The sequence below is a fragment of the Carettochelys insculpta genome, chromosome 3, assembly GCF_033958435.1.
Source record: "Carettochelys insculpta isolate YL-2023 chromosome 3, ASM3395843v1, whole genome shotgun sequence".
Lineage (NCBI taxonomy): Eukaryota > Metazoa > Chordata > Testudines > Carettochelyidae > Carettochelys > Carettochelys insculpta.
Window position 1 is genome coordinate 5,817,584 of NC_134139.1, and position 24,102 is coordinate 5,841,685.

General features: G+C 39.4%; 1 protein-coding gene across 2 annotated transcripts in view; it reads right to left on the reverse strand.

Annotated features, from left to right (window-relative positions):
* KIZ (kizuna centrosomal protein) overlaps positions 1–24,102 on the reverse strand; it is an 86,417-nt gene that overhangs the window by 33,827 nt on the left and 28,488 nt on the right. For both annotated transcript variants that reach the window (XM_074988436.1, XM_074988435.1), the window contains 4 exons: positions 19,047–19,181; positions 11,462–11,626; positions 7,073–7,223; positions 900–1,065 (listed from right to left, as the gene is read on the reverse strand). In XM_074988436.1, the coding sequence (XP_074844537.1) occupies positions 900–1,065; positions 7,073–7,223; positions 11,462–11,626; positions 19,047–19,181 (617 nt within the window). The remainder of the gene's footprint in view (positions 1–899; positions 1,066–7,072; positions 7,224–11,461; positions 11,627–19,046; positions 19,182–24,102) is intronic.

Here is a 24,102-nt window from a genome sequence, read left to right on the forward strand (position 1 = left end):
TACTGTGAACTTTACTCAAATATGAAGCTACAGTGTCCCTGTTTATCTGACAGAGAAAGCAGTGAGCTAACCAAATATCTTAAATAATGTAAGTCCTGATGAGATTTAAAAACAAAACAAAACACCCCAAACCTGTAACTCTACAGACTTATCCGAGAGAGAGAGAGAGAGAGAGAGTGTGTGTGTGTAAATCAATCATATTGGAAAATTAATTAGTTTAAATCAAAGTATCTTTTGCCTCAATGGATAAAACTAGCATGAATTTAGGAGATCTAAATCAGTTTGTTTACGTTTGCTGTGTAAAGAGAACTGTATCCTCATTGCCTGTCTGGTTTAGACTTTGATACAAAGAATGCTCTGAAAGCATACTGAGCAAATTACCATCTTCTAGTCATTGCAAGAGACCAAATTACATTATTTTCTGAGGCTAAATATATAAACCAGACTTTTAAAAACATATTCAATTCATAACTTCAAAAATTTATTGCAGGTTTCTTCTTAGCATGATTTTTTCACTTCCAAAAATGAAAAAAGTCTACTCCCCAATCAGAGTTTAAAAGTAAACACTTGCCAAACTTTGATATAGCAAAATGTGTTTTTTAAACGATGGACCTTAACACAGAGCTCACATTTTAAAAAAGAAAAATAGAAATCTAATAATTACAGAATAGTCATTTAAAAATAAATGAACAGAAATAGTAATTACTACTAGAGGACATTCGAGAATGTTATATTACCCCAAGGTAAGAGGAAAAAAAATTATTAATTCACCAGAACTGCACTAACATACACTGTTTTGTATGCACACTGCTATTATATTTTTAAATATACTTTCAGACACTGAGAAGGACAATAACTTTGCATGTATTTGTTTCCATGGATCTTTTAACATTAGTTACCTTGTTCCCTTGTACCAATGCTGTCAAGCCATTGAGCATGTTTTGTATGCTTTATTTCACCATTGTCATTCAGAATTGATGGCAAGCGGTAAGATGTTTCATTATTATGAACAGATGACCCATCATCACCCTCTTCTGGAAGGACCTCTCTCAATAACAGCATAGCCTACAGCATTTAAAATAAAGTAAATAAATACACTAAAATAACAATAGCACACTGTTATCCTTCGTCTCAGCATGGCGCTCTTTTTCAATATAAATTTAAGTTAACCTTTACTTAACAATATAGTCTGTTGCCAGAATATTTGTTGTGAGGTCTTATATTATCAGTTAGTTAATTTTTAACTTTAACTATGAAAAAGTAATCCTAACACAAATTTATGATTTTTTAAAGTAATACATATTTTAGTAATCAGCCTTTTGTCATTACAGGTCATCCATCAAACAAAATAAAAACAGAGGAATGCTACCACCTGTGCTAGGCCAGAAACAATGCAACATTAAAAATTGGTTTTGACTAACTGGTTTTTGAAGCATTTTTCCTCAAGCACTCCTGCCAAGCAGCCCATGTATGGGTGTTAACCTAAATTATTTTAAAACCACAAGTACAGCAAGCTTCAGGGAAAACAATACCTAACCCACCACCTCTGGGGCTGAAGGACCTGATCCAAAGCCCTGTGAAGGCAATGGGACTTTTTCCATTTATTTAAATAGGCTCTGGATCAGGCTCTAAACTTACGCTATTCTTGATTGTCCTCAGACAGTTTATTCTGCCTTGTGTATTCCTACATAATTCAACAGCACCATTCATTCCTCTATAGTTAAAGCCATATTAGCTATCTTTTTGGTTTTTCCCCCTCCTCTAATTAAAATCTACATTTTCCCAAAAAGCTATAATTACCATAGCTCTGAGGTAAAAGCAGCTAGCCAAGTTCTAGAAGCTAATTTAGTTGTTCTTAAAGTAAGTTATTTCTGATCTTAAAAGCTGTTAAAATAGAAATTTAAAAATTTCTTGTTGCATACTCAAAAATGGATTTGATCCAAAATTTAAAATCAAGTATACCATGCAATATTTTATGCACATGCACAAATGACAGTTAAAAAGATTTTCATATGAACCTTTTATCAAAGTATTTTTCCATTTTTTTTCCTCTTACCACCTGTTAAGGATGTTTATTACATAGTGTGCAAATTAGGGGCCTGATCCTACAATCTTACTAGATTCAAGCACTAATTATCTAATTGTTCAATAAATGAGGCAGCCTCCAAGGATCTGGACTGATGTTGCCTGGGATAATCCTTGATTTTGTGACTCTCTTTACATGTTTACCTGAGAGAATGGAATGGCTTCAAATGAAGTCATTCAGGTCCCATAAGTAAATACTACTCATTTGCTTTTTTCCCTTAATCCATTGTTTACGCAAGAGAGCACAATGGCTCTTTTTCAATCGTAAGCAAATAACTTTCAGTGATGGTTTTATTCGGTTTTTCAAATTAACCTCATGCACATGATTTCAGTACATAAAAACAACAAAAGCAAATCAACAAAAATGAGGGAAATTCTAAGTGATTGCTTTTTGTAAATGTTAAAAATGAATTAGGTTACACAGCCAATTCATGAACTGTTTTTATTATTGAAAATATAGTTGAATAAATTGGACAGATGTGTCCAATTGAGAGTCCAGTCCATCACAAGGCAAAGCTAATGTACCAGAAATAATTCAACGGATAAAAGTTGAATTAGTAGTATATTTTATGTTATTACTGATGGACGTGTGCGCCACCACAGATTTCAAGGCCAGAAGGGATCACTGTGGTCAACTCACATGACGTCAGGTAGAGCACAAGCCATAGAAATCCACCAAAATTATTTCTGGAGCAAAATGTTTAAATCTTGATTTAAAAAAAAAAAAAAGATCAGCGATGGAGAACCCACCATGACCCTGGGTTCAAAACAGTTAATTATTCTCACAGTTTAAAAGAAAAAGTATGCCTCAGGGCATATCTATGTTTACTGGAAGTTTGACCCAATCAGGGTCCTTCTTCCGGGGTTTGATTTAGCATGCCTAGTAGGGACACACAAAATCGAATGATCAGGGTTCAACAGTTGACCCTGGTACTACTTATTTGAGTTTCTCCTATTGACCTCCCTTTGTGTGGACGGCCTAATAATCAGTCTTAGATGTGTTGATTCCAACTGCACAACTGTAGTACTCTTCAGCTATGATCAGAGGGGTAGCCGTGTTAGTCTGGATCTGCAAAAGCAACAAGGGGTCCTGTGGCACCTTACAGACTAACAGAAACGTATGAGCGTAAGCTTTGGTGGGCAAAGGCCCGCTTCATCAGATGCAGGTGACAAAGTGGGTCTTTGCCCATGAAAGCTTATGCTCATACGTTTCTGTTTGTCTATAAGATGCCACAGGACCCTCGTTGCTTCTTCAGCTATGGTTACACTGCAGTGCTCTGTCAACAAAAGTAACAGTCGGAAGAGATTTACCAACAATTTCTGTCGACAGAGCGCGGACACATACAAAAGCCAATCAGGAGCGTGCTCCACTATGTCAGCAGAGCAGCTGGACTGCCTGGCTGCTCTCCTGACAAAACAGGCACCAGGAAGCACAGCAGACAGGGCGGCCCATTGTTGTGGATGCCCTGTCTGTCAAGAGAGGCCCCTTCGGGGCATTTACACATCTTTTTGTCAACAGAATCTGTCAATGGCAGCATTATGCCTCAAAGCTTTGAGGCAGAGCATTGCCAGCAAAAGTGCTGTGTTTTGTCAAGATACTGTCAACAAATCCCATTGTGTGTGCACACTCCATAGAGCTTTGTTAACAAAGCTGGGATCTTGCCAGAAAAAACTTTCTAGTGTAACCATAGTCTCCAGATATATGGCAATAAAAGAGGAAAAGACCCTGGGAACAGATGTGGGAGGCAGAAAGAAATGGATGGTAAGACACGCGGGCAGAGGAAGAAGGAAAAAGAACAATACTGTAGGCTGGCAGGGAGAGCGAGACTGCATAGATTTTTGAGTGGAGCAGACCACATGCAAGTACTGGGCATGTTTCCTAGGGTTGAGAAAAGGAAAGAGATCAAAACAGGGACACCACATCTGTCTCCTGAGAATGGCAGAAGGAAAATCAGGTTTGCTGCTCCCAGTCAACCACTTCGAGACCATCAGACCTGTTGAATGAGGGTCTGGCTGGTTGTGTGATTCAGAGTTCAGAGACTAATAGAAGTCTCTCTAGGTTCAGGACATTTATTAAAACCATTCCCAATTCTTCCTCTGGGGTTCATCCCCAAATGGATTCATATGCCTGCTTGGAATGCTGATAGCATTTTGCATGTTCTTGGGTGTTTTAGGAATACAGCAACAAAATATCACAACACAGTACCTGGAGCAAGCAAGGTAGGGTTTGGTGGAATTTTCATTGATCAGCACAGTAAGTCTCCAAAAGGCCTGAAAACTGCAATCATCTTAAAGTCATAACAACTAAGAATCTTAAGTGCACATAATGGAGAAAATATATAAATCCCAAATCCACCTGGCCTTTAAATTGTCCATTTAGGGATGGTGGGTGAAATATTCAATTTTACAACATGTAGGTATTTATATTCAAATTGCAGGTGCATATATAGAGGCGGGATAAACATTTAGCAGAAAACATATTCTGGTCTAAAGAATTTAACAGCAGGCTGTTTAAACATTTCCAAGAATCCGGCTACCTCTAATGTATGTGTTTTATTTAATGAGCTTTCTATTTTATCTTTATTTATATGACCTACTTCAAGGAAGCCTATTGTCCTGTGCAATTTTGTTGTAAATAAGAGGTTTCCAAGGTAAATCTACCCTGAAAATAAATTCCCTTGAGAATTTATCCTGATTAGTCAATATAATAAAAAAGTAAATGCATGCACACATTGGCAACAGTGTAACACAACAGCAAACAGATTATAATACATTTGTTGAATAAAGTGCTCATGTTCCTGAGCTCTACACATAAACCCTTTTTCTTTACTCTTTATTCAGATTATCACCTCATTGTCATCATGCACTCAGTGTTTTAGCTTTATTGCAATATCTTCCTCACTGCCATCACCAAATAGAAAAGTGTATAGGAGTAGCTCCACAAATATTGTAAAAATATTTATATCAGTTCCAAAATGCATCACTTGCTTGCTTCTCGTGCTTGGGCAAAGTGCACTGCAAATCTGAAAGCCAAACAATTTATCCACGCTTCTTTTATAAGTACAGTTACCCTGACTGCAATTTAAAATAAATATCCAATGTACCAAAATATCACACTCTTACTTGGACCACGATTTACTGAATTATTTTTAAAAATAAAATCAGTCACCTCTGGAAACTGCTTAAAGGACTGGAAATAAAAACATTTGTAAATTATTCGTTCCATTTTTTTGAGCTATGAAATAAATATCTAGGAAACTAACTGGATTTAAAAAATCTAAATCCAATTAACCCATTATAATATATCTGCTCTCTGACATACAAAGGCTGATTTTGGATTGTGGATTCATGCAAAGAAGCCTTGTTACAAACTCATAATTTAATGACAGTGAAGAGAGATACCCTGGGTGACAATAATTAATCGATTTCCTCTTGAGGAAAACAGTACAGTCTAGCAGACAAGGCATGGGTACAATTCCTTATCTGCCACTAGCCTGCTGTGGATGCTTAGGCTATTCCGTTTCTGCCCATTTCCCCATCTCTAAAGTGGGGATAATGATTCTCACCCTTTTTTCTAAAACACTCGATGATCAAGAGATATAAGGCATTACATTAACAGTAAGTATGATTAATACTAAATTGTAAAGCCACGATAACATACAAACACTTGCATGCAAGTCCAGAAAGTCTTGGTCACAGGTGGAACCATCCATCCTCAGCTGCACAGAGGGAAGGCCATGAAGGCTACAAAAGTAACTGCATTTTCCCTGCAGAGGGTGCGCAAGAGCCCCAACTATTATTACAACTCTTGGGCTCTAACAGGAACAGCCCAGCAGCTACACAGATAATCCAGTCCAAGCTGTCAGGTTGGCACAGCAGGCCTTCTTTGTAAAATCATCATACAAATTTAGCACACCAAACATTGCAATGATATTTTAAGAAAGGATAAAAACTATCACCCATATGGAAAAAACTATTAATCTAGAGAGAATGATGGACAGAGAACAAGGAGATACAATAGGCTTGTGAGGTTTTTTCCTGGTTTCACTACAGCACATTTATTTAGCTTAAAATATGGATTGGGGAAGGTGGGAAAATACTGATGCCCTACTAAAAATTTTAAAGAAATTTTTCAAAATGCTTTATGAAACAAATACATGGGGACCCATATCTCCTCCCCAAGCATCCCTCAAAACTGCCTCAGAGTCAGGTTAAAAATAGCCTTTTTTTTTTTTTTTTTTTTTTTTGACTCTGACATACCTGTGGGAGGGGACAGGGATTGAAATAAAAGAAAAAATGTCTGATAGAGTTAGTGACTTGTTTGTTTCCCTCCAGTATGATTTACTGTGCAGATACGACCGCTGATTTACACACTATGTATTTTTCTCGTGGTGGCACTTTAAACAAATGCGCACACATTTGTAAATGAACAGTACAATAAACAAGACAGAGATCCTGAGAAAACAGTAAGGAGTTCTATACTTTGGTATTTCTTGATTATTGCAGCTTGAAAATACTTATTTTCCTGGTGTTTCTTTTTCTAATGAAACGGATAAGTCAAAAATGTGATAGCTGACAAAGCTGCAGCTTCCTTGGGACTTATTTAAATAATTTTTGCACTGCTTTAACCAGAAGGGCTTACAAACTGGTAATGGAAAAGTTGTATGAATGGACCCAGTAAATGGTGCTTGCATGAATATTGTTTATTTCTATAAATGTAGGCATATTTCTAACTAGCTGCCATCCATGGACAAGTGGGAACACATAAGAGCAAAGAGTAAGAGATTAAACTTTTGTTAGTGACCACTGATCATGTGAATCACAGTAAATGACAATTATGACAGATGAAGCTATTTTGAAGTCTGAAAAGGCTTTGCAAAAAAAATTTCTGCTTTTCTCCAAAACCTCATCCTGTAGCAACAGGCACACTTTCACGAACAGTCTGACTACCAATAAGCACAACCACTGAATGATCGTAAGTGCTAACCTGGCCATCTTGTACATCTTTTTCTGAAATCAGTAAAGTTCCAAATATTTCTTTTACTTCTTCCTTCAGCAAAACATGGTGTTTTTTCAAGAAGAAGATGTGTTTGCACAAACGTTCCCATAACATGGCAAAATCCAAAGGCAGGTCAGACCTGGAAAACAGACATATATGCAGTAAACATGACAAACACTGTGTTCACAGAATATAAAATCTGCCCCCCCAATACTATTCATATTTTTTTAGTGTCGCATAATCAATGAGATACTCCTAACTACTTTTTAAAAACTGAATTTGTAATATCCCCACTGAAAGGGGAAAATAACACTTCTGTGCCTACAGACTGTCCCTTTACCTTTTAAAAATCCTTGTCCTCACTGTACTACAAATTTAACTAAAACAAATAACTTCTTTTATTCTGATTACCTCTTCCTTCACACACTCACATGTTCCAGAACCTTACTATAGTCTGGGTTCTTTTTACAAAACACTACACAGAGACTATGTCTACAGTATAGTTATCTTCCAAAAGAAGTTCTTCCAGAAGATATCGTGTGAAAAAACTTTTCGAAAGAGCACGTCCACAAACAAAAAAGTGGACAAAAACAAAACAAAACAAAACAAAACAAAAACAAAACAAACAAACAATCTGCTCTTTTGATAGAGAACACCCAGACAGCCCCCACTCTTTCAAAAGAACGGGCCAGGGATTGAAAAATCTGGCACTGTGAGGACTGCTCTTTTGAAAAAAGGGCCTGTGGAACATCTACACGCTCTTCCGCCCCTCCAAAAGAAGCTGTCGAAACAAGGCACTCTTCCTGATCTGGGAGCAGAAGGGGGCTTCAGGAAGAAGAGCCATGTTCTTGCGGTTCTGGAGCGAAAGAGTGCATTGTGTGTGTGGACGCTGTGTGTTCTTTCAAAAAGGCTGGATTTTCCCCAAAGAACTTGCTCATCTAGATGCAGCCAGAATCCTCACAGATTATTAAAAATAAAGTTTAGCTGTTAACATGCATGACTGTGATGCTTTATAATATGTACTGAGATTATTCATTTATGTAAGGCTGCAGGGACTAGAACCTGAGTTTGCAGTGCTTGGATGGCTGACTTTCCTACAATCCCCCCGAGCAGCCATACAGAGCCACAGCTACAAAGCACTGGGTAGAATAGGCGCTACAGGAAGTACAGCCAAAGACACCCAGAGTGACAGCATCCTGAAGTCCTCTGATTGGCCAGTGACCTTATTTTACTTTAGATGTTGCCCCAGGAAGTTCAGTTGTCAACACAGACGTTGGGCCTTGTGCAACCCTAGACCTAAGGTGGTCTGATCTTTGGTCCGATCCCAGCCTGACTTTGACCCTAGCTCAGCACCGCCTCTGATCCACTCCAATTCTGGCCTGAATCTGACTCCAGTTTCTACTTCCTAATTCCACCCTGCTACAAACACTGGCCTTCAATCTCTGACCCTGGCCTGATGCCGACCCCATCTCTTGCTTACTGAGCCCAGTTCTGGTGACTCCTTCATGCCCTGCCAACAAAAACTACCATCCCTGATGTGTGAACCCCTCCCAGCTGTGACTGCTAGACCAGACCACCTACGCCCCCAGCCCCCAACACCTTACTTGGCAATTTGAAAAATCCAGTGTTCCATAATAGATCTCTCAGTCATTACTATAAATTAGCAGCATTCTACTGTATACATCCTTCACAAAAAATCAAGTACACCATGTGACTAGGAATAAGTGTGATGCTGAGAGCCAGGAGGTCCAGTTCTATTTCTGTTCTGCAACAAACTGGCCCTAATACTATTCTGCTCAATTTACCTAAACAGCCTGCTACAAAACACCTTTTCTCCAGAAGCTTTTTCAAAGTCTCTGCATTAATGGAGATCTTTGAATAAAAGTGGCTTTTCCATTTTTCACAACAATACACATACTGAAATATATTCCCCACTACATCTGGTCAAAAAATTATTTTAAAAAAATTGCTCCAATTCCAAAGAAGTGTCACAAATTCAGGAACAAGTGCAATTAATTCAATGCTATAGGTGTATTTCCCTGAGAAACAGCATAGAAAATACTGCATTGATACATTAGTGCTCAGAGATGTATCAGTCTCCAAAGGACAACTAAATCCTGTGAAATGAATGGCACTTCACCACTAACAAGTGCCCTGCTCCTGCAAACACTTAAGAACTCCTGTAACTTTACTCATGTTATAGATTAGGGCTTCAACATTAAGAGGAGGGAGTTGTGTTTTCATTACTGTGGTAGCAAATGATTTCACTAATGAAGTTTTCCCTCGCCTTGTGGCATGTGTCCCAAAAGGAAACATTCTAGATGTCTAAAATAACCATTAAAGGTTCATAGTTACAATAAAAATCAGGGAATGCAAAAGCTAAAGGCGTCCTTCTGCAACATTAGTTCAGTCATATATAGAGTGGGCATATAGATATGATAATGTGCTATATATTTAAACACTAAAATAGAAAAAACAAATCATAATATGTTAAGCAATTTAAGTACTATTTTTCAGTACTGTTGTCCTTGCCATAGACCAGAAATCATGCATGAAGGCATCATGACAGTAGAATTTGCCCTTGGTAGTTAATTTTGTTTTTTACTTCAACTGTCCAATCTTTAAAGGTACATTCCTATAAAAGTGCTATTTTAATTTAAAATTTAGTTATCCTGTCCTTTTAATGAAGGGAATTGGGGATAGGCATCACATACAAACCCACAAACAGGGGAGAAGAGGATAAACACTGACCAATCAGGGAAGCTATGGAGAACCATGAATTCATGAATTTCAAATTGCCTTGACTGGAGTACAAAGCCTGAGTATGTGAGAAACAAGATCACACATTTAAATAAAACAGTGCGCGTCTGCCTCTCACTCAAGAAGCATGAGTGAAAAAAAAAAAATGAATACGGTCTTCAAGCTGGTTAAAAGTATAAATTCTGAAGATGCTAAACAGACCAGTTGCTATCCCCTACAAGCCGGTGGGTCTACCTGAAAGCACATACTTATAAAAATGCATGCTCAGTTCAAAGTTTATATGATAAATTTGCTAAATTTAAATCCAGCAAAGACGCTACTCTTCAACAGTCCAATTTAAGCTGCGAATTTCACTCAATTAAAATTGAGTCTAATTTAAAAAAAGAAGTGCATTTCTCCCCCCCCCGTGAAAATAGTATTATTTCCTTTATTCAGATAAAAAAGGTGGCAGAATTTTCTTCACACCTTTCCAAACTAATTCACCCTCGAACCAAGAACAAACCTGAATAGTGTCATTCCAAAAATGTATTTTAATTAACAACTAGAATAAACATACGAAAACAGAACTTTATAATTGAAACAGTTTGCAACACTAACATGGAATATACATATTCCACACTTTGTAGTGAAAATTTGGTTTTTCACCATAAAGTGAATTAAACTACTATACTTCCTGGGACACAAATAAATACTTCATTGCTAGCCATGTGTTTCACAATCCCTGCTCTCAAAAGAATTACCAGATTCTGCGTAGTACTATACGTAGACATATCTTCCATTTTAGAAAGGCACTCTGTATAGTAGTATTTCAAAAGCAGCATATAAACCTCACAAAGTGCTATGCTAAAAGCAGCTGTGTTTTCCTTCTCTCCTTCCCAGAAAGCTGCATCTTCCACATCTTTGTAAGAATCCTCATACTCTCCAATATGTATATTCCACATATTCATGGTTCCACACAGCAAGCACTTGCCTTTCCAACAAGAAAAAACAAGTATATGAAATCCCTTGGAAACTTAATACTCTTCCTTAATCAGCAAAAGGAGTCACTACCCAGAAGTTCAATAAACTCACAAGACAGGCAGCAATGCACTAGGAATCCAGAGCAAGCCTTATCACTGGTAGTGCAGAGCCTATGATCATGGAAAGTCAGGCCTTCTACCTTTCTGGATTAGGGAAGTGCATAACATAATTAACATTTTAACTGTACATTTTGAAGCTGACCAGTGGATTTTAGCCACATCTCTCATTGATATAAATGGAAGGCACAGAGCTAAACCTAAGCAATGTTTTGTTTAAAACAAGAGATGGCTTTACACTTCACATGTAAAAAACAAAAGAGGTGCACAACCTGCTAGTGAGAAGAGTTCACAGGAAATTATTTTAAAGACTGAGTAGTAAAAGAAACAAAAATTGCCTTAATCTGCTCATTTCGAATGCTTGAATCACATGGCTGATACTGAAGTATGCATAGATCACCTCTCGGAATTCTGCAATTTTAATGTCACTTATAGGGTTGAGCTATATTCTTCTTTCTTTTCATAGAACATTCAGAAACAAATTCAGACAAAAAGGAAGAAAGTTACTCGTCTGATTGCATTAGTTTTGTGACTGTGATACCTGACTTGCTTTCCATGTGCAGATCTACCTCGGTCATTATGTTTTCTCTCAGGTAAGAGGCATCCATTCAATGTCTTCTGCAACAATTTCTGAAGCTGATGAAGGACAACTGCTTCACATGCCTCAAGGTCTCCTTCTTTCAAATTGCCAGTTTGATTACAAAAGCTATAAAACAAAACAGGTGCTGCATGAAATGTTTATTTTGACCCAGACGGACAGCTAGAATAGGTTTGGATATAGAAACTGCAATAATTCTCATGGTTTATGGAATAATAATCAGTAATATAATCTAGACATAAACATGCACCCATGACAATGTCTCTTGACAAAGACATAAAATAGAGCGGTGTAGTTAGGAAACTTTTTTTTTTTAAATCCAAAGGATCAAATCCAATCTTTTAACTCCTTAGTGCCCTTTGGCGGTTGATCTTACACCTAATAAATAATTATTGTCACAACAAGAACCACCACATGAATCTTCCAGTTGAGCTAAGCCAACCAATCTTTAAAAAGGTTAAGTTATAGATCATCAATTATATCAAGAATAGTTCCTGTAATAACTTTTGTCACCTGACACCCCTGTGAATCCTGGATGCATGAGGATACATAGAATATATCTACCAACTTTTTTTGGGGGGTGGTGGGGGGAGACACAAAAGATTAGATGTAACAGTTAAGACTGAAACTACACAAATGTCAATACCCTCCATTGCAGTGGAGACCACGTGAACACTTACACACACGCTTAACTTTATGTATATGCACAGTGTCACTCAAGTCCATGGGCTTATTCACAAATAAATTTAAGAGTAACAGAGAGAAAGCTGTGCTAGTTTATACACTATTAAAACAAAAAAGCAGTCCAGTAGCACTTTAAAAGACTAACACAATATTTTATTAGGTGATGAGCTTTCGTGGGACAGACCCACTTCTTCAGACCATAGCCATACCAGAACAGACTCAATAATTAAGGCACAGAGAACCAACAATAGTAATCAAGATTGACAGATCAGAAAATTATCATCAAGGTGAGCAAATCAGAGAGCAGAGGGGTGGGGGGAGGGGGAGAGTCAAGAATTAGATTATGCCAAGTATGCAAAAGAGCCCCTATAATGACCTAAAATTTAAGATAAATAAATTTAAGAATGTGCATAAATGTTGACAGGACTGGGGCCTTGACACCCACATTAGTAATACACTACCAGGAGCGGATGGTATTCACTCAAGAGTTCTGAATAAAGAATTACTAATTTTGCTATGTATCCTATCACTTTAAATTAGCCCCTCTACCAGCTAACTGGCAGACTGCTAATGTAACACTCATTTTAGAAAAAGGACACACAGGCATTATTGGTAATTACTGACTGGTAAGTCTAATTTCAGGGCCAGGCAAATTGGTAGAAATGATAGAAAAGACTAGAATTATGAGCCACACAACTGACCACAATACTTTACAAAAGCCATTTTGACTCTTTCTCAAAGTGAAATCATGCCTCACCCATTTATTATAATTTTTGAGGGGGGTCAACAAATTTATGGACAAAGGTGATCAAGTGGATATTGTACACCCCAGAAAGCCTTTGACAAGATCTCTAAGCCAAGCCTCTTAAGCAACATAAAAGGCCATGAGATAGAGGGAAGGTCCTCTCAAGAACCAGCAACTGGTGAGAGAAGAGGAAACAATAGGTAGAAATAAATTCTCTGTTTTTACAGTGAAGAGAGATAAAAAGCAGATTCCTTCAGAGATCTGTACTGTAACCAGTGCTGTTCAATATATTCATCCCTCTGGAAAAATGGGTAAGCAGATTTCTGGTAAAGTTTGCAGACAATTCAAGTTGTTCAAGATAGTTATGTCCAAAGCTGACTGCAAAGAATTACAAAGGAACCTCACAATGCTGGCTGACCAGGCAATAAGATGGCAGAAGAAACAGTGCTGATAAGTGACAAGTAACGCACACTGGAAAACATAATCCCAACTACATGACGCAAAATGGAATCTAAATTAGCTGTAATCTCTGAAGAAAGATCTTGGCACAAGTGTGGACAGTTCTCTGAAAACATCTGCTCAATGTGCAGCAGCAGTGGAAAAAATGCTAAATGTGTTAGGAACCACTATGAAAGGGATGGCAATAAGACATAAAATACCCCACCACCACTATATAAATCTATGGTACACCAACTCCAGGAACTGCATGCAGTTCTGATAGCCAGATCTCAAAAACGATACATTAAAACTGGAAAAAGTACAAAGCAAGGATAAACAAAACTGATTGAAGGTATGGAATATCTTTCATATGGGGAGAGATTTACAAGAATGCAACTGTTCAACTTCGAAAAGAGATGACTGGGAGTCTATAAGGTGCCACAGGACTTTCTTGTTGTTTTTGTATTACTATGTATCTTTGTATCACCTGGTATTACCCTATATCTTTTGATCAGACCACAGACTTTTGTATTACTCTTTAGATTTGTTATTTTATACTGCTTAGTCTGTTTGCATTGCCCTTTTTATTGGTTATTTTATATTCATAAGACACTTTGTACCGGATTCCATATTGTACCTAAAGCTACGTTTCATTCTTGTATTAGCCTGTAGAGCTTGTGCTGTGTCTGTGTGAGTGGGTGTGTGAGAGAGTAATCTGGAAGCATGAATGGGGATCTCAGACAGTTACCAGCTGCAGCCAGCTTGTCCAAACAACAAAGACTTGGGGGCTGAAGAACAATGAGAACTGGACTTTACAGTGACCCTCCCAGAAAGGAAGATTAAGTCATAAGAACATAAGAATGGCCATAGTGGGTCAGACCAAAGGTCCATCCAGCCCAGTATTCCGTCTGCCGACAGTGGCCAATGCCAGGTGCCCCAGAGAAGGAGAACAGAAGACAATGATCAAGTGATTTATCTCCTGCCATCCATCTCCTTCCCTTGTACTGAAGGCTAGGGCACCATACTTTACCCCTGGCTAATAGCCAGTTATGGACCTAACCTGCAAAAATTTATCGAGCTCTTTTTTAAACCCTAATAGAGTCCTGGCCTTCACAGCCTCCTCCGGCAAGGAGTTCCACAGGTTGACTGTGCACTGTGTGAAGAAAAATTTCCTTTTATTAGTTCTGAACCTACCACCCATCAATTTAATTTGGTGTCCCCTAGTTCTTGTATTATGGGAAAAGGTAAATCATTTTTCTATGTTCACTTTCTCCACACCATTCATGATTTTATATACCTCTATCATATCACCCCTCAATCGCCTCTTTTCCAGACTGAAAAGTCCCAGTCTCTCTAGCCTCTCCCCATATGGGACCCGTTCCAAACCCCTAATCATTTTAGTCGCCCTTAGTCCCATCTGTAGGTGAGGAGTCACACAGAAACCTGGGGCCTTGGGAAAGGATCAAACCCATCTGCCATTGACGGGTGACTCATGGTGCCTGGGGCAGTGGGACAGAACCAGGACTATCGACTAAAAGCTATAAAATACGTGTGCACCACTGCAGGCTTGGGTTGCACAAGACGGGGTGTGTGTGCAGGTGCATGCACACGCATGCGCCTCTGAGGAAACGATGTATGTTATACACATACCATATAAGGGTACTGTATTCTCAATAAATGCGGCATTCTTGCCTCGTCCCTCTAAAAAGATCCTGTGCACTTCTTATAAGTGTAACAAGCTGACCCCGGTGGCCGGTTGGGTTGACCCCGGCAGTGCAGAACTCTAGAGGCTCGGGCTGGCGAGTGGCTGGCTGACCCTGACAGTGTGGGGCTCAGGTGGGCGGCTTAGGCAGGCAGCTCATGGCTCGAGCAGCTCCCCGGCACACAGGCAGCTGCCCCTGGTGGTTGGTGGGCAGGTGGCTGACCCCAGCAGCATGGGGCTCTGGCGGCTTGGGATGGTGGGCACTGGCAGTGTGGGGCTCAGACGGGCAGCTCAGGCAACTAGCCCACGGCTTGAGCAGGTGGCTGGGGCAGCTGGCTGGCACATTTCTGGCCCCAGCAGTGTATGGCTCAGGTGGGTGGCTCGGGCAGCTGGCCCATGGGGCCTAGGCAGCTGGCCCTGGCAGCTTGCCCCAGCAGCACAGGGCTCAGTTGGCTCAGACAGGTGGCTCTGGCACCACAGGGCTTGCACGGGTGGCTGGCTGGCGTGGGCAGTTCTGGAGGCTGGAACAGGGCTCAGGCAGCTGGCCAGCTGGGGCTGCACCAGGCACCTGCAAGGGGCCAACAAAAATTATTTGTACTTCTTTTTAATTTTAAATATCATTTCTATATCAAGTTTGTGTTTATTTTAAATTATTAATTGAATTTTTTATTAAAAGGGGAACTGGAAGATGTTAAAGAAGAAGTGGGGGGCATGAGGGTTTCTCAAAAAAATCAAAAGAGAAGAAGGCCTGATGCTGAAAAGTTTAGGAACCACTGCAGTAGAATCACCAAAAAAGTGCTGCTGTGACTTAAAAAAATAAAAGAAGCAAAGAGGAAGCCGTGCTAGTCTATACACTATCAAAACAAAAAGCAGTCAAGTAGCACTTTAAAGACTAGCGAAAGCTCACCTAATAAACCATTTTGCTAGTCTTTAAAGTGCTACTTGACTGCTTTTTGTAAAAGCAGCAGTGAGAGATAAAAAGACCTCATTTAAAAAGTGGAAGTGAAATCCTAGTCAGGAAAATAAAAAAGGTGCATAAACTCTGTCAAATGAAATGCAAAAATACAATTAAGAACGCCAAAAAGCAATCTAAAGAATAGCTAGACAAAAATCTCAAAGAGTAGGAGCAAAAATTAATTTTAATGACATCAGAAACAGGAAGTCTGGTAAACAACCAGAGGGGCCCACTGAACGAGAGAGATGCTAAGAGAGCACTCACATATAAGGTCATTGAGAAGGAGCTAAATAAATTCTTTGCATTGGTCTTCATGGCTGAGGATGTTCCCAAACCTGAGACATCTTTTTTGGGCGACAGATCTGATAAACTGTCCCAGATTGTGGTGTCATGAGAGGTTTTGAAACAAATTGATAAACTAAACATGAGTAAGTGACCAGGACCAGATAGCATTCACTACGAGTTCTGAAAGAACTCGAATGTGAAATTGCAGAACTACTAACTATGGTTGGTAACCTATTCTTTAAATCATCATTTGTACCAAATGACTGCACGATAGCTAATGTGAGGACAATTTTTAAAAAGGGGTCTAGAAGTGATGCTGGCAATCACAAGCCAGTGAGTCTAACTTCAGTATCAAGCAAACTGTTTGAAACTATAAAAAAGAACAGAATTATCAGACACTCAGATGAACATAATTTTAAGGGAAAGTCAACATGGTTTCTGTAAAAGGAAATCATGCCTCACCAACCTACTAGGATTCTTTGAAGCGGGGGTCAACAAGCATGTGGACAAGGGGGATCCAGTGAATATAGATTTCCAGAAAGCCTTTGACAATATCCCTCACTGAAGTGAAGGCTCTCAAGAAAAGTAAGTTGTCAGGGGTAAGAGGGAAGGTCCTCATGTGGATGGAAAACCAGTTAAAAGATCAGAAACAAATGGCTAGAATGGTCAGTTTTCAGCGCGGAGAGGGGTAGTTTCCAGAATGGAGAGTGGTGTCCCATAGGGGTCCATACTGGGACCAATCCTAGTCAACATTTTTGTAAAGTATCTGGAGAAAGGGACAAACAGTGAGGTGGCAAAATTTGCAGATAATAAACTGCTCAAGATAGCTAAGTCAAAAGCAGAATGTGAAGAGCTTCAAATGGGTCCCACAAACCTAGGTGAGACTGGGCAACAAAATGGCAGACATATTTTAATATTGATAAAACACAAAGCAGTGCATATTAGAAAACATAATACCAACTATATAGATATAAATAAATAAAATGGAGGACTAAATTAGCTGTTGCCACTCAAGAAATTTTGGAGTCATTGTGGATAGTTCTCTGAAAACATCTGCTCAATTTGCAGCAGCACTGAAAAAAGCGTACAGTATTAGGAATTATTTTAAAAAAAAAAAAAAAGGGATAGAGAATAAGACAGAAAATATCTTATTTCCTCTAGATCATGGTATACCCACACTCTGAACACTGTGTGCAGATGTGATTACCTCATTTCCAAAAGATATCTTGGCATTGGGAAAAAGTGTAGAAACGGGAAACAAACATGATGAGGGGTTTGGAACGGCTGCCATATGAGGAGAGATTAATAAGACCGAGATTTTTCAGCTCAGAGGAGAGAAGACCAAGGGAGGATATGAAAAATGGCTGTAATACCATGCCTAGTGTGGAGAAGATAAGTAAAATTTAGTTGGTCCCATAACACAAGGTCTAGGGGGCCACCAAATGAAATTAACAGGTAGAAAATTTAAAAGCAAACAAAATGAAGTACTTCTTAACACAAAGCACAATCAACTTGTTCCCAGAGGATGTTGTGAGGGCCAAAGAGTCTAACTAAATTAAAAAAAAAGAATTAAGACAACTTCATAGAAGATAGGTCCATCAATGGCTGATGATCGGGTACGCAATGCCAAGTTCCGAGTGCCCCTAAACCTCTGACTGCCAGAAGTTCGGACTGAATGACAGGGAATTCATCACTCAGTAAATTCTCCTGTTTTGTTCATTTCCTTTGAAGCATCTGGCACTTGCCATGGTCAGAAGAAAGGACACTGGGCTAGAAAGATCATTGTTCTGACTCAATATGGGCACTCTTATAAGACCAGGGATTATTGGAATTGCCACAGTGAAAGTAAATAAATTGATGCAGGAAACAATTTCTAACTACACCCACTGTATAGACAAGTAATTCGGACATGTCTTGGAAACCTTCATTATGACTCCCTAAAATAAAACAAGTCTTTTTTTTTCCCCCAGCAGTATTTAATGAAAGATGCCAATCTTTAATAAATACAATAAAGACCTTTTAACTCTGTACCTGTATTTGTAAACACGGCAGGATGCCAAATGATGTGTTTCAGGGTTGCAAAGGGCAATACCACACCACTGTTTACATACATTCCTTGTTACTATTTGGCTTTCACTGTATTTTTTGCTGCCAACTCAGAAGACTGTGGAGGTATCCTTTAAACCAATCCCAGCACTAATGGTCACTTCCAAGGGCTAGAGTAACCTTCCAAACATTTTGGCTGAGAACTCATATTTATTAAAATAGTTGGGTGGGAGAGGGTTCCTAAAGTCAGATTTCAACCTTTTGCTGATACCAGAAGTATTTTTGTCAACAACTGCAGATGTCAGTTTGGGGAAGGTCTCTCTCTCTCTCTCTCTCTCTTTCTGCCCTTTTCCACTAACAGAATGAAGATCAGAGATCACCAGTTTATATCTCAAAGATCACTCAACCGCTGACAGGGGTACCAACTTCCTGTCACTACTCAGAGTCAAAGTTAGTTAGCAGCCAAAAAAACAATTTAAAGAAAATTTTATGTATAGATGTTTCTGATAGGGACACTAAAACCAACAGGCCAATATAAACGAGATGGGCCTGGGAAATAATAATGGTAGTCCATCGATCCGATGATGACAAAGCAGGAAATAATATACTCTTGTAATTTCTACTCTTTAAATTTAAAGTTCTGTTAATATAGATAAATGAAAGTTTCATCAACCTTATTAGCTTCTTCAGTTTTGCCTCACTTATGGTTCCACTTTGGTACAGAGCCAAACATTCAGGTGCTGCTTTTGCCACCACTTCTTCTATGAACTGGAGTAAATGGGAGAATCCTTCAAATGACAAACAATCCCTGGAGAGAGAGAATAAATACTGTTTTAAAGCTTTTAAAACTGCATTATACTGTGCACAAGTTAAATTCTATCTGTGTGTGTGTGTTTACCTCTGAGCAAATTTGTAAAATATTTTGATTTGTGTCTTCATTTTGTTCTCTAATACCAAGAGGCTTACAAAAAAGTTAAAATTCTTATCAGTGACAGAACTCAGGTAACACAGGTAGAAGCCCCAAACAGAATATATGAATACAGTAAGAGCAAAAACAGATATGAAACTGAAACCAATAAACTACAGCTCTTTAGAAAAAGTGCTAGATATACATTTATATTGTTCCTGAAACCGAGACTTATCTTACAGCAGAAATAACATTGCTGTAGTTCTGCAGAAAGAGAAAAAAACTCAACAGCTTTTACATTTCTGCCAGTGGTCTTGGTACATGGTGGATCACATGTTTCAATAGCACCAAGTTGTGTTTCATTTTTAATACGGGTGAACGTATGCCCCTGTTTTCAGGGCTATTTTTGTTTCCTGCCATTTCCACAGAAATCAGTACTTTACTCTAATTTTTGGAAGATTCGGTCAACTTGGACACGTAGGCTAGTACTACACTCACCCCTAGTGCCAGCAGCTTGATGCAAATGAGCAGTCTTGAAAATGTAAAATGGTTGCTAATTTGCATATCCAAGCCATCAATTTGCATGTTCATGGCAGGAAAACAAGTAGTGAAGACATGGGGTTCTGCCGACAAAACCCCCTTTGTCATCAGCTCCTTTTCCCTTATTTTTTCCCAGCCATAAGGGGCTGGCGACAGAAGGGGTTTTTCCCCGCAGAACCACATCTTCTCTGCGTGTTTCTACTGTGAATATGTAAATGAGCCACCAGGATATGCAAATGAGCAATCATTTTGCATTTTCGAGACTGCTCATTTGCATCAAGCTGCCAGCACTAGAGATGAGTGTAGCACTAGCCCTAAGGAACACGAATCTGTAATTATAACCCAAAGTCATAATACACATTCAAAATCTGTAAGACACAATCTTTTAATATCTACATTGCACTTGTCATCCACAGATGACAGACAGCTTCACAAAGGACTTCAATGGCTACCAGAGTCAGTGAAATTGGTAACAAGACAGCTGGGAACATCTGCACTTCCTGATATATGTTGTCATCCCCTCCTCCCCTCTGCCCACAAGAACCGTGGAGGCAACAATCCCACTTAATTTACTTCTTCCACAGGTTCTATCAATGACAGAGGATTTCCCTCCCCTTTTTAGTCATCTTCTCCTCCTCCTCCTCCTCCTCCTCCCACCCCCACCATATAAGTCCTGGATTCTTATTTCTGCTCCAGATCTGATGAAGTGGGTCTTACCCTTAAAAGCTCATAATCTAATAAATAAAATTGTTGGTCTTTAAGATGTGCTACAGGGCTGCTTGTTTTTTTGTGAAGCTACAGACTGACATAACTGCCCCTCTGAGACAATCCTCCCCATGTAAAGGCAGTTTTATAAAGAGAAACATAAGGCAAAAGACATAAAAAAGAATAAATTGTGCATGGATGACCAAAAAAAAATACAAAACAGAGGGTTAGGAATGAGATTAAAAGCAGTAAAGGGGTAGGAGAGGGTTAAACACTGTTTCCTCCCAATAACTATTTCCCAGCCCTTTGAGAAAACATGGCAGAGATGGAGGAGTATCTATTTCAAAATACATCTTACTAGGATGTTTGGGGGAAAAAAAAGCATCAGAAAAATAGGTTTTTCAGTCATAGAATGTGATTTTCAATTTATTACTGACTTGAACAGGATCAGAGCTGGGTTGATGTCAAGTGCTTTTGGAAATCCCACTTCTGATGTTTCAAAAAGTCAGCAACAGAATATTTTTCAAAAGTTTTCTTAACTTTTTCCAGCTCACCTCATCTCCAAATGGTCTGCCCTATAGACTTTACATTTGTTTTATTGTCCTTGATGTGGAGAGATGTCTTTTGAGGTTTGTTTATTTCAAGAGGAGAGTGGATGACCATGGATCAGGACTAGCAAAGACAGAGGCTGTTTCTACATACCTCGCTGATAAACAGCGTGGCATGCTAATAAACAGCCCGAAATATGCTAATGAGGCACGGATGCAAATTCCCTGCACCTCATTAGTATAAGCTCACGTGATTTGGAGTCTGAGAGACAGTCTTCTAGACTCCAAAACACCGTGTAGAAGCACGGCCCCCGGTGGGGGGGGGGTCTTCTAGAAGGAAGTCTTCCTCCCGGAAGCCCCTCTTTTGGGAAGAAGGGGTCTCCAGAAGGAGGACTTCCTGCCAGTAGACCCCCCCCCCCCGGGGCCACGCTTCTACATGGCATTTTGGAGTCTGGAAAAGCGTCTCCCGGACTCCAAATCACGTGACATCAAGCTAATTAGGCATGGGGAATTTGCATACCTGCCTCAATAGCATATTTCGGGCTGTTTATTAGCATGCTATGTTCAGAGAAAGCGGCATGTGTAGAAACAGCCATACAGTTTGAACCTCTCTAGTCTGGCACTCTTATTTGGCAAAATCTGTAGCCCAGCATGATTTTAGTTAGCCAGATATCTACTTTTCATGGGTGCGGCCAAGTTTCCCATGGTCCCATAAAGTTTGTTTCCAGCCACAAGTCCCGGCTCTCACTGTTCTGTGTTAGTTAGCTCCAGTCTACCCCTAAATGTCTTCTAAAAGCCCAGTAAGTAATGAAAGTGTTGGTAACGCTGCTAAACAACACTGACTTCCCAAGCTTCAGCAAATTCTCTCGTCCAGCACCAGCCAAGACCCAAGGATGCCAGATTAGAGAGATTCAAACTGTAATATAGATAGTTTGGGAGGGAGAATAATATATCCCACTAAACACAATTTTCAAATGTCTTAACTTTGACAAATTAATCCTCCTTTTCCCCGCAAACCAAAACCTCATACTGATTCACATTAAAGGACTATTTCCACATCAAATTTCACTTTTCACAGCTGTCACCTCTCTCTCTCTCACTCACACACACCAGAATTTTTATAAAAACAAAAAGCAGTCAAGTAGCACTTTAAAGACTAGCAAAATAGTTTATTAGGTGACCTTTGATCTTCCCCCCACCCCTCCGCTCTCTGATTTGCTCACCTTGATTATCTTTTTCTGATTTGTCCTCCTTGCTTACTGTTTTTGGTTCTCTGTGCCTTAAATATTGAGTCTGTTCTGGTCTGGCTATGGTCTGAAGAAGTGGGTCTGTCCCACGAAAGCTCACCTAATAAACTATTTTGCTAGTCTTTAAGTGGTACTTGACTGCTTTTTGTTTTGATAGTGTATAGACTAGCACGGCTTCCTCTCAGTTACAGAATTTTTATAAAGCTAAAGTATATTTCTCCACATCTTTTCATTAAAAATGGCTGAAATGAATGCACTCAGCTCATCCTTACATACACGCTTTGAAAAGTGAAGCAGCATAAAAAAGTTCAGCCCTAAGTTACGAGTGCCTCTGCAACCAGGGTTAAAATAGAAAATGCACTGCAACTTTAATAAAGAACTGCTAAGGTTCTCCCCCTCCACCTCCCCTGGCCCCCTTTGCTGTTTACATTGTGTAAGAAAAGACCAAAAAGTCTGAAAGGAAAGAGGTTTCCCCTTCTTCAATGTGTTTTTAGTTTGTTGATTTTTTACTCTATTGTCACTCTGGTCTTCCCCAATTTAGCTGGAGGAACTCATGGATTATGATCCCTAAACTGAGTCCCCAGAATGTGTCAAGCCATTACATGGGAGGCCTTGCACCCACCTGGCAGTGGCAGCCTTCTGGTCCCACAGCACTGACTGGGCTTGGCTTCCCACTCCAGATGGTGCGACCTGGTGTTTGGGTTTGCAGCACCACTCAGGCTTGGTTTGGCTGCCCTGCTACCATGATGATGAAGGCGAGGGGTATCATTGGGCCAAATCTGAGTAAGTGGCTCTGCAGCTCCATGCAACAGTTTGCGATGCTCAGAGGTGACAGTGTTGCATCTGATGAAGCAGGTCTTCGCCCATGAAGCTCATGCTCCAAAATATGGGTTAGTCTATAAGGTGCCACAAGACTTCTTGTTGTTCTCGAAGCTACAGACTAACACAGCTCCCTCTCGGATAGAAGTGAGTGGAGCTCAGCTAGTCCTGGTGCACAGGACCACCTGAAAAGCCAGGTAGTTTTCCACATTAAAGCTATTGACTGGGTTGTAGCAGGCCACCCATGTATACAAATGGGTCCTGAGTCCAAAAAGAGTTGAGAACCATTGTGCCAGAAGGCTCTGAACGTGTATTTTGTGACATCTTGTCATTTGTCTGAAGATGTGAGCACTGAATGTTTAAGAAAGGAATCAAAGTTTTTAACTTTTTCACTCTTCTCATTTTTTACTCTTGACTTTTGTGATAGAAACACTTCACCTGTTATTCAACAAGTCTGCCAGTTAGTCAGATCTTGAATTCTCTCATAACAAAAACCGCATACAAACATATTATATACCTGTATAAACATTATGTTTTGGGATTTTTTTAATCCTTCCAAACGGAAAACAGAGAACACAAACCGTTTCACTTACAGGTGGCTGTTAGCCGTAGCAAGTTCTGCCTGCATAACATAACTACATATGGTCTGTGCAAGAGGTGTAACTGCCTGTGAGGTTGAGTCCTACACACACACAACGAATTTCTTAGCTTTCTTCAAGCTGGTCATTTTTCTCTGTTAAAAATGAACTTTGTACGTATAAGTTTATACTGTAGTCTCTACATGTGCATTTCTAAAGGCTACAAAAACTATTTGTACTTTCTACTGCTAGACTATTTTTCCTCAAAGGAAAGTAACACAACAGAGTTTAGTTTTTAAATATCCCTTGCACAGACCATATATATGATACTTATATATTAATACCAGAGATGGGCCTGAATTGAAAACTTCAGATCTGAGTACTG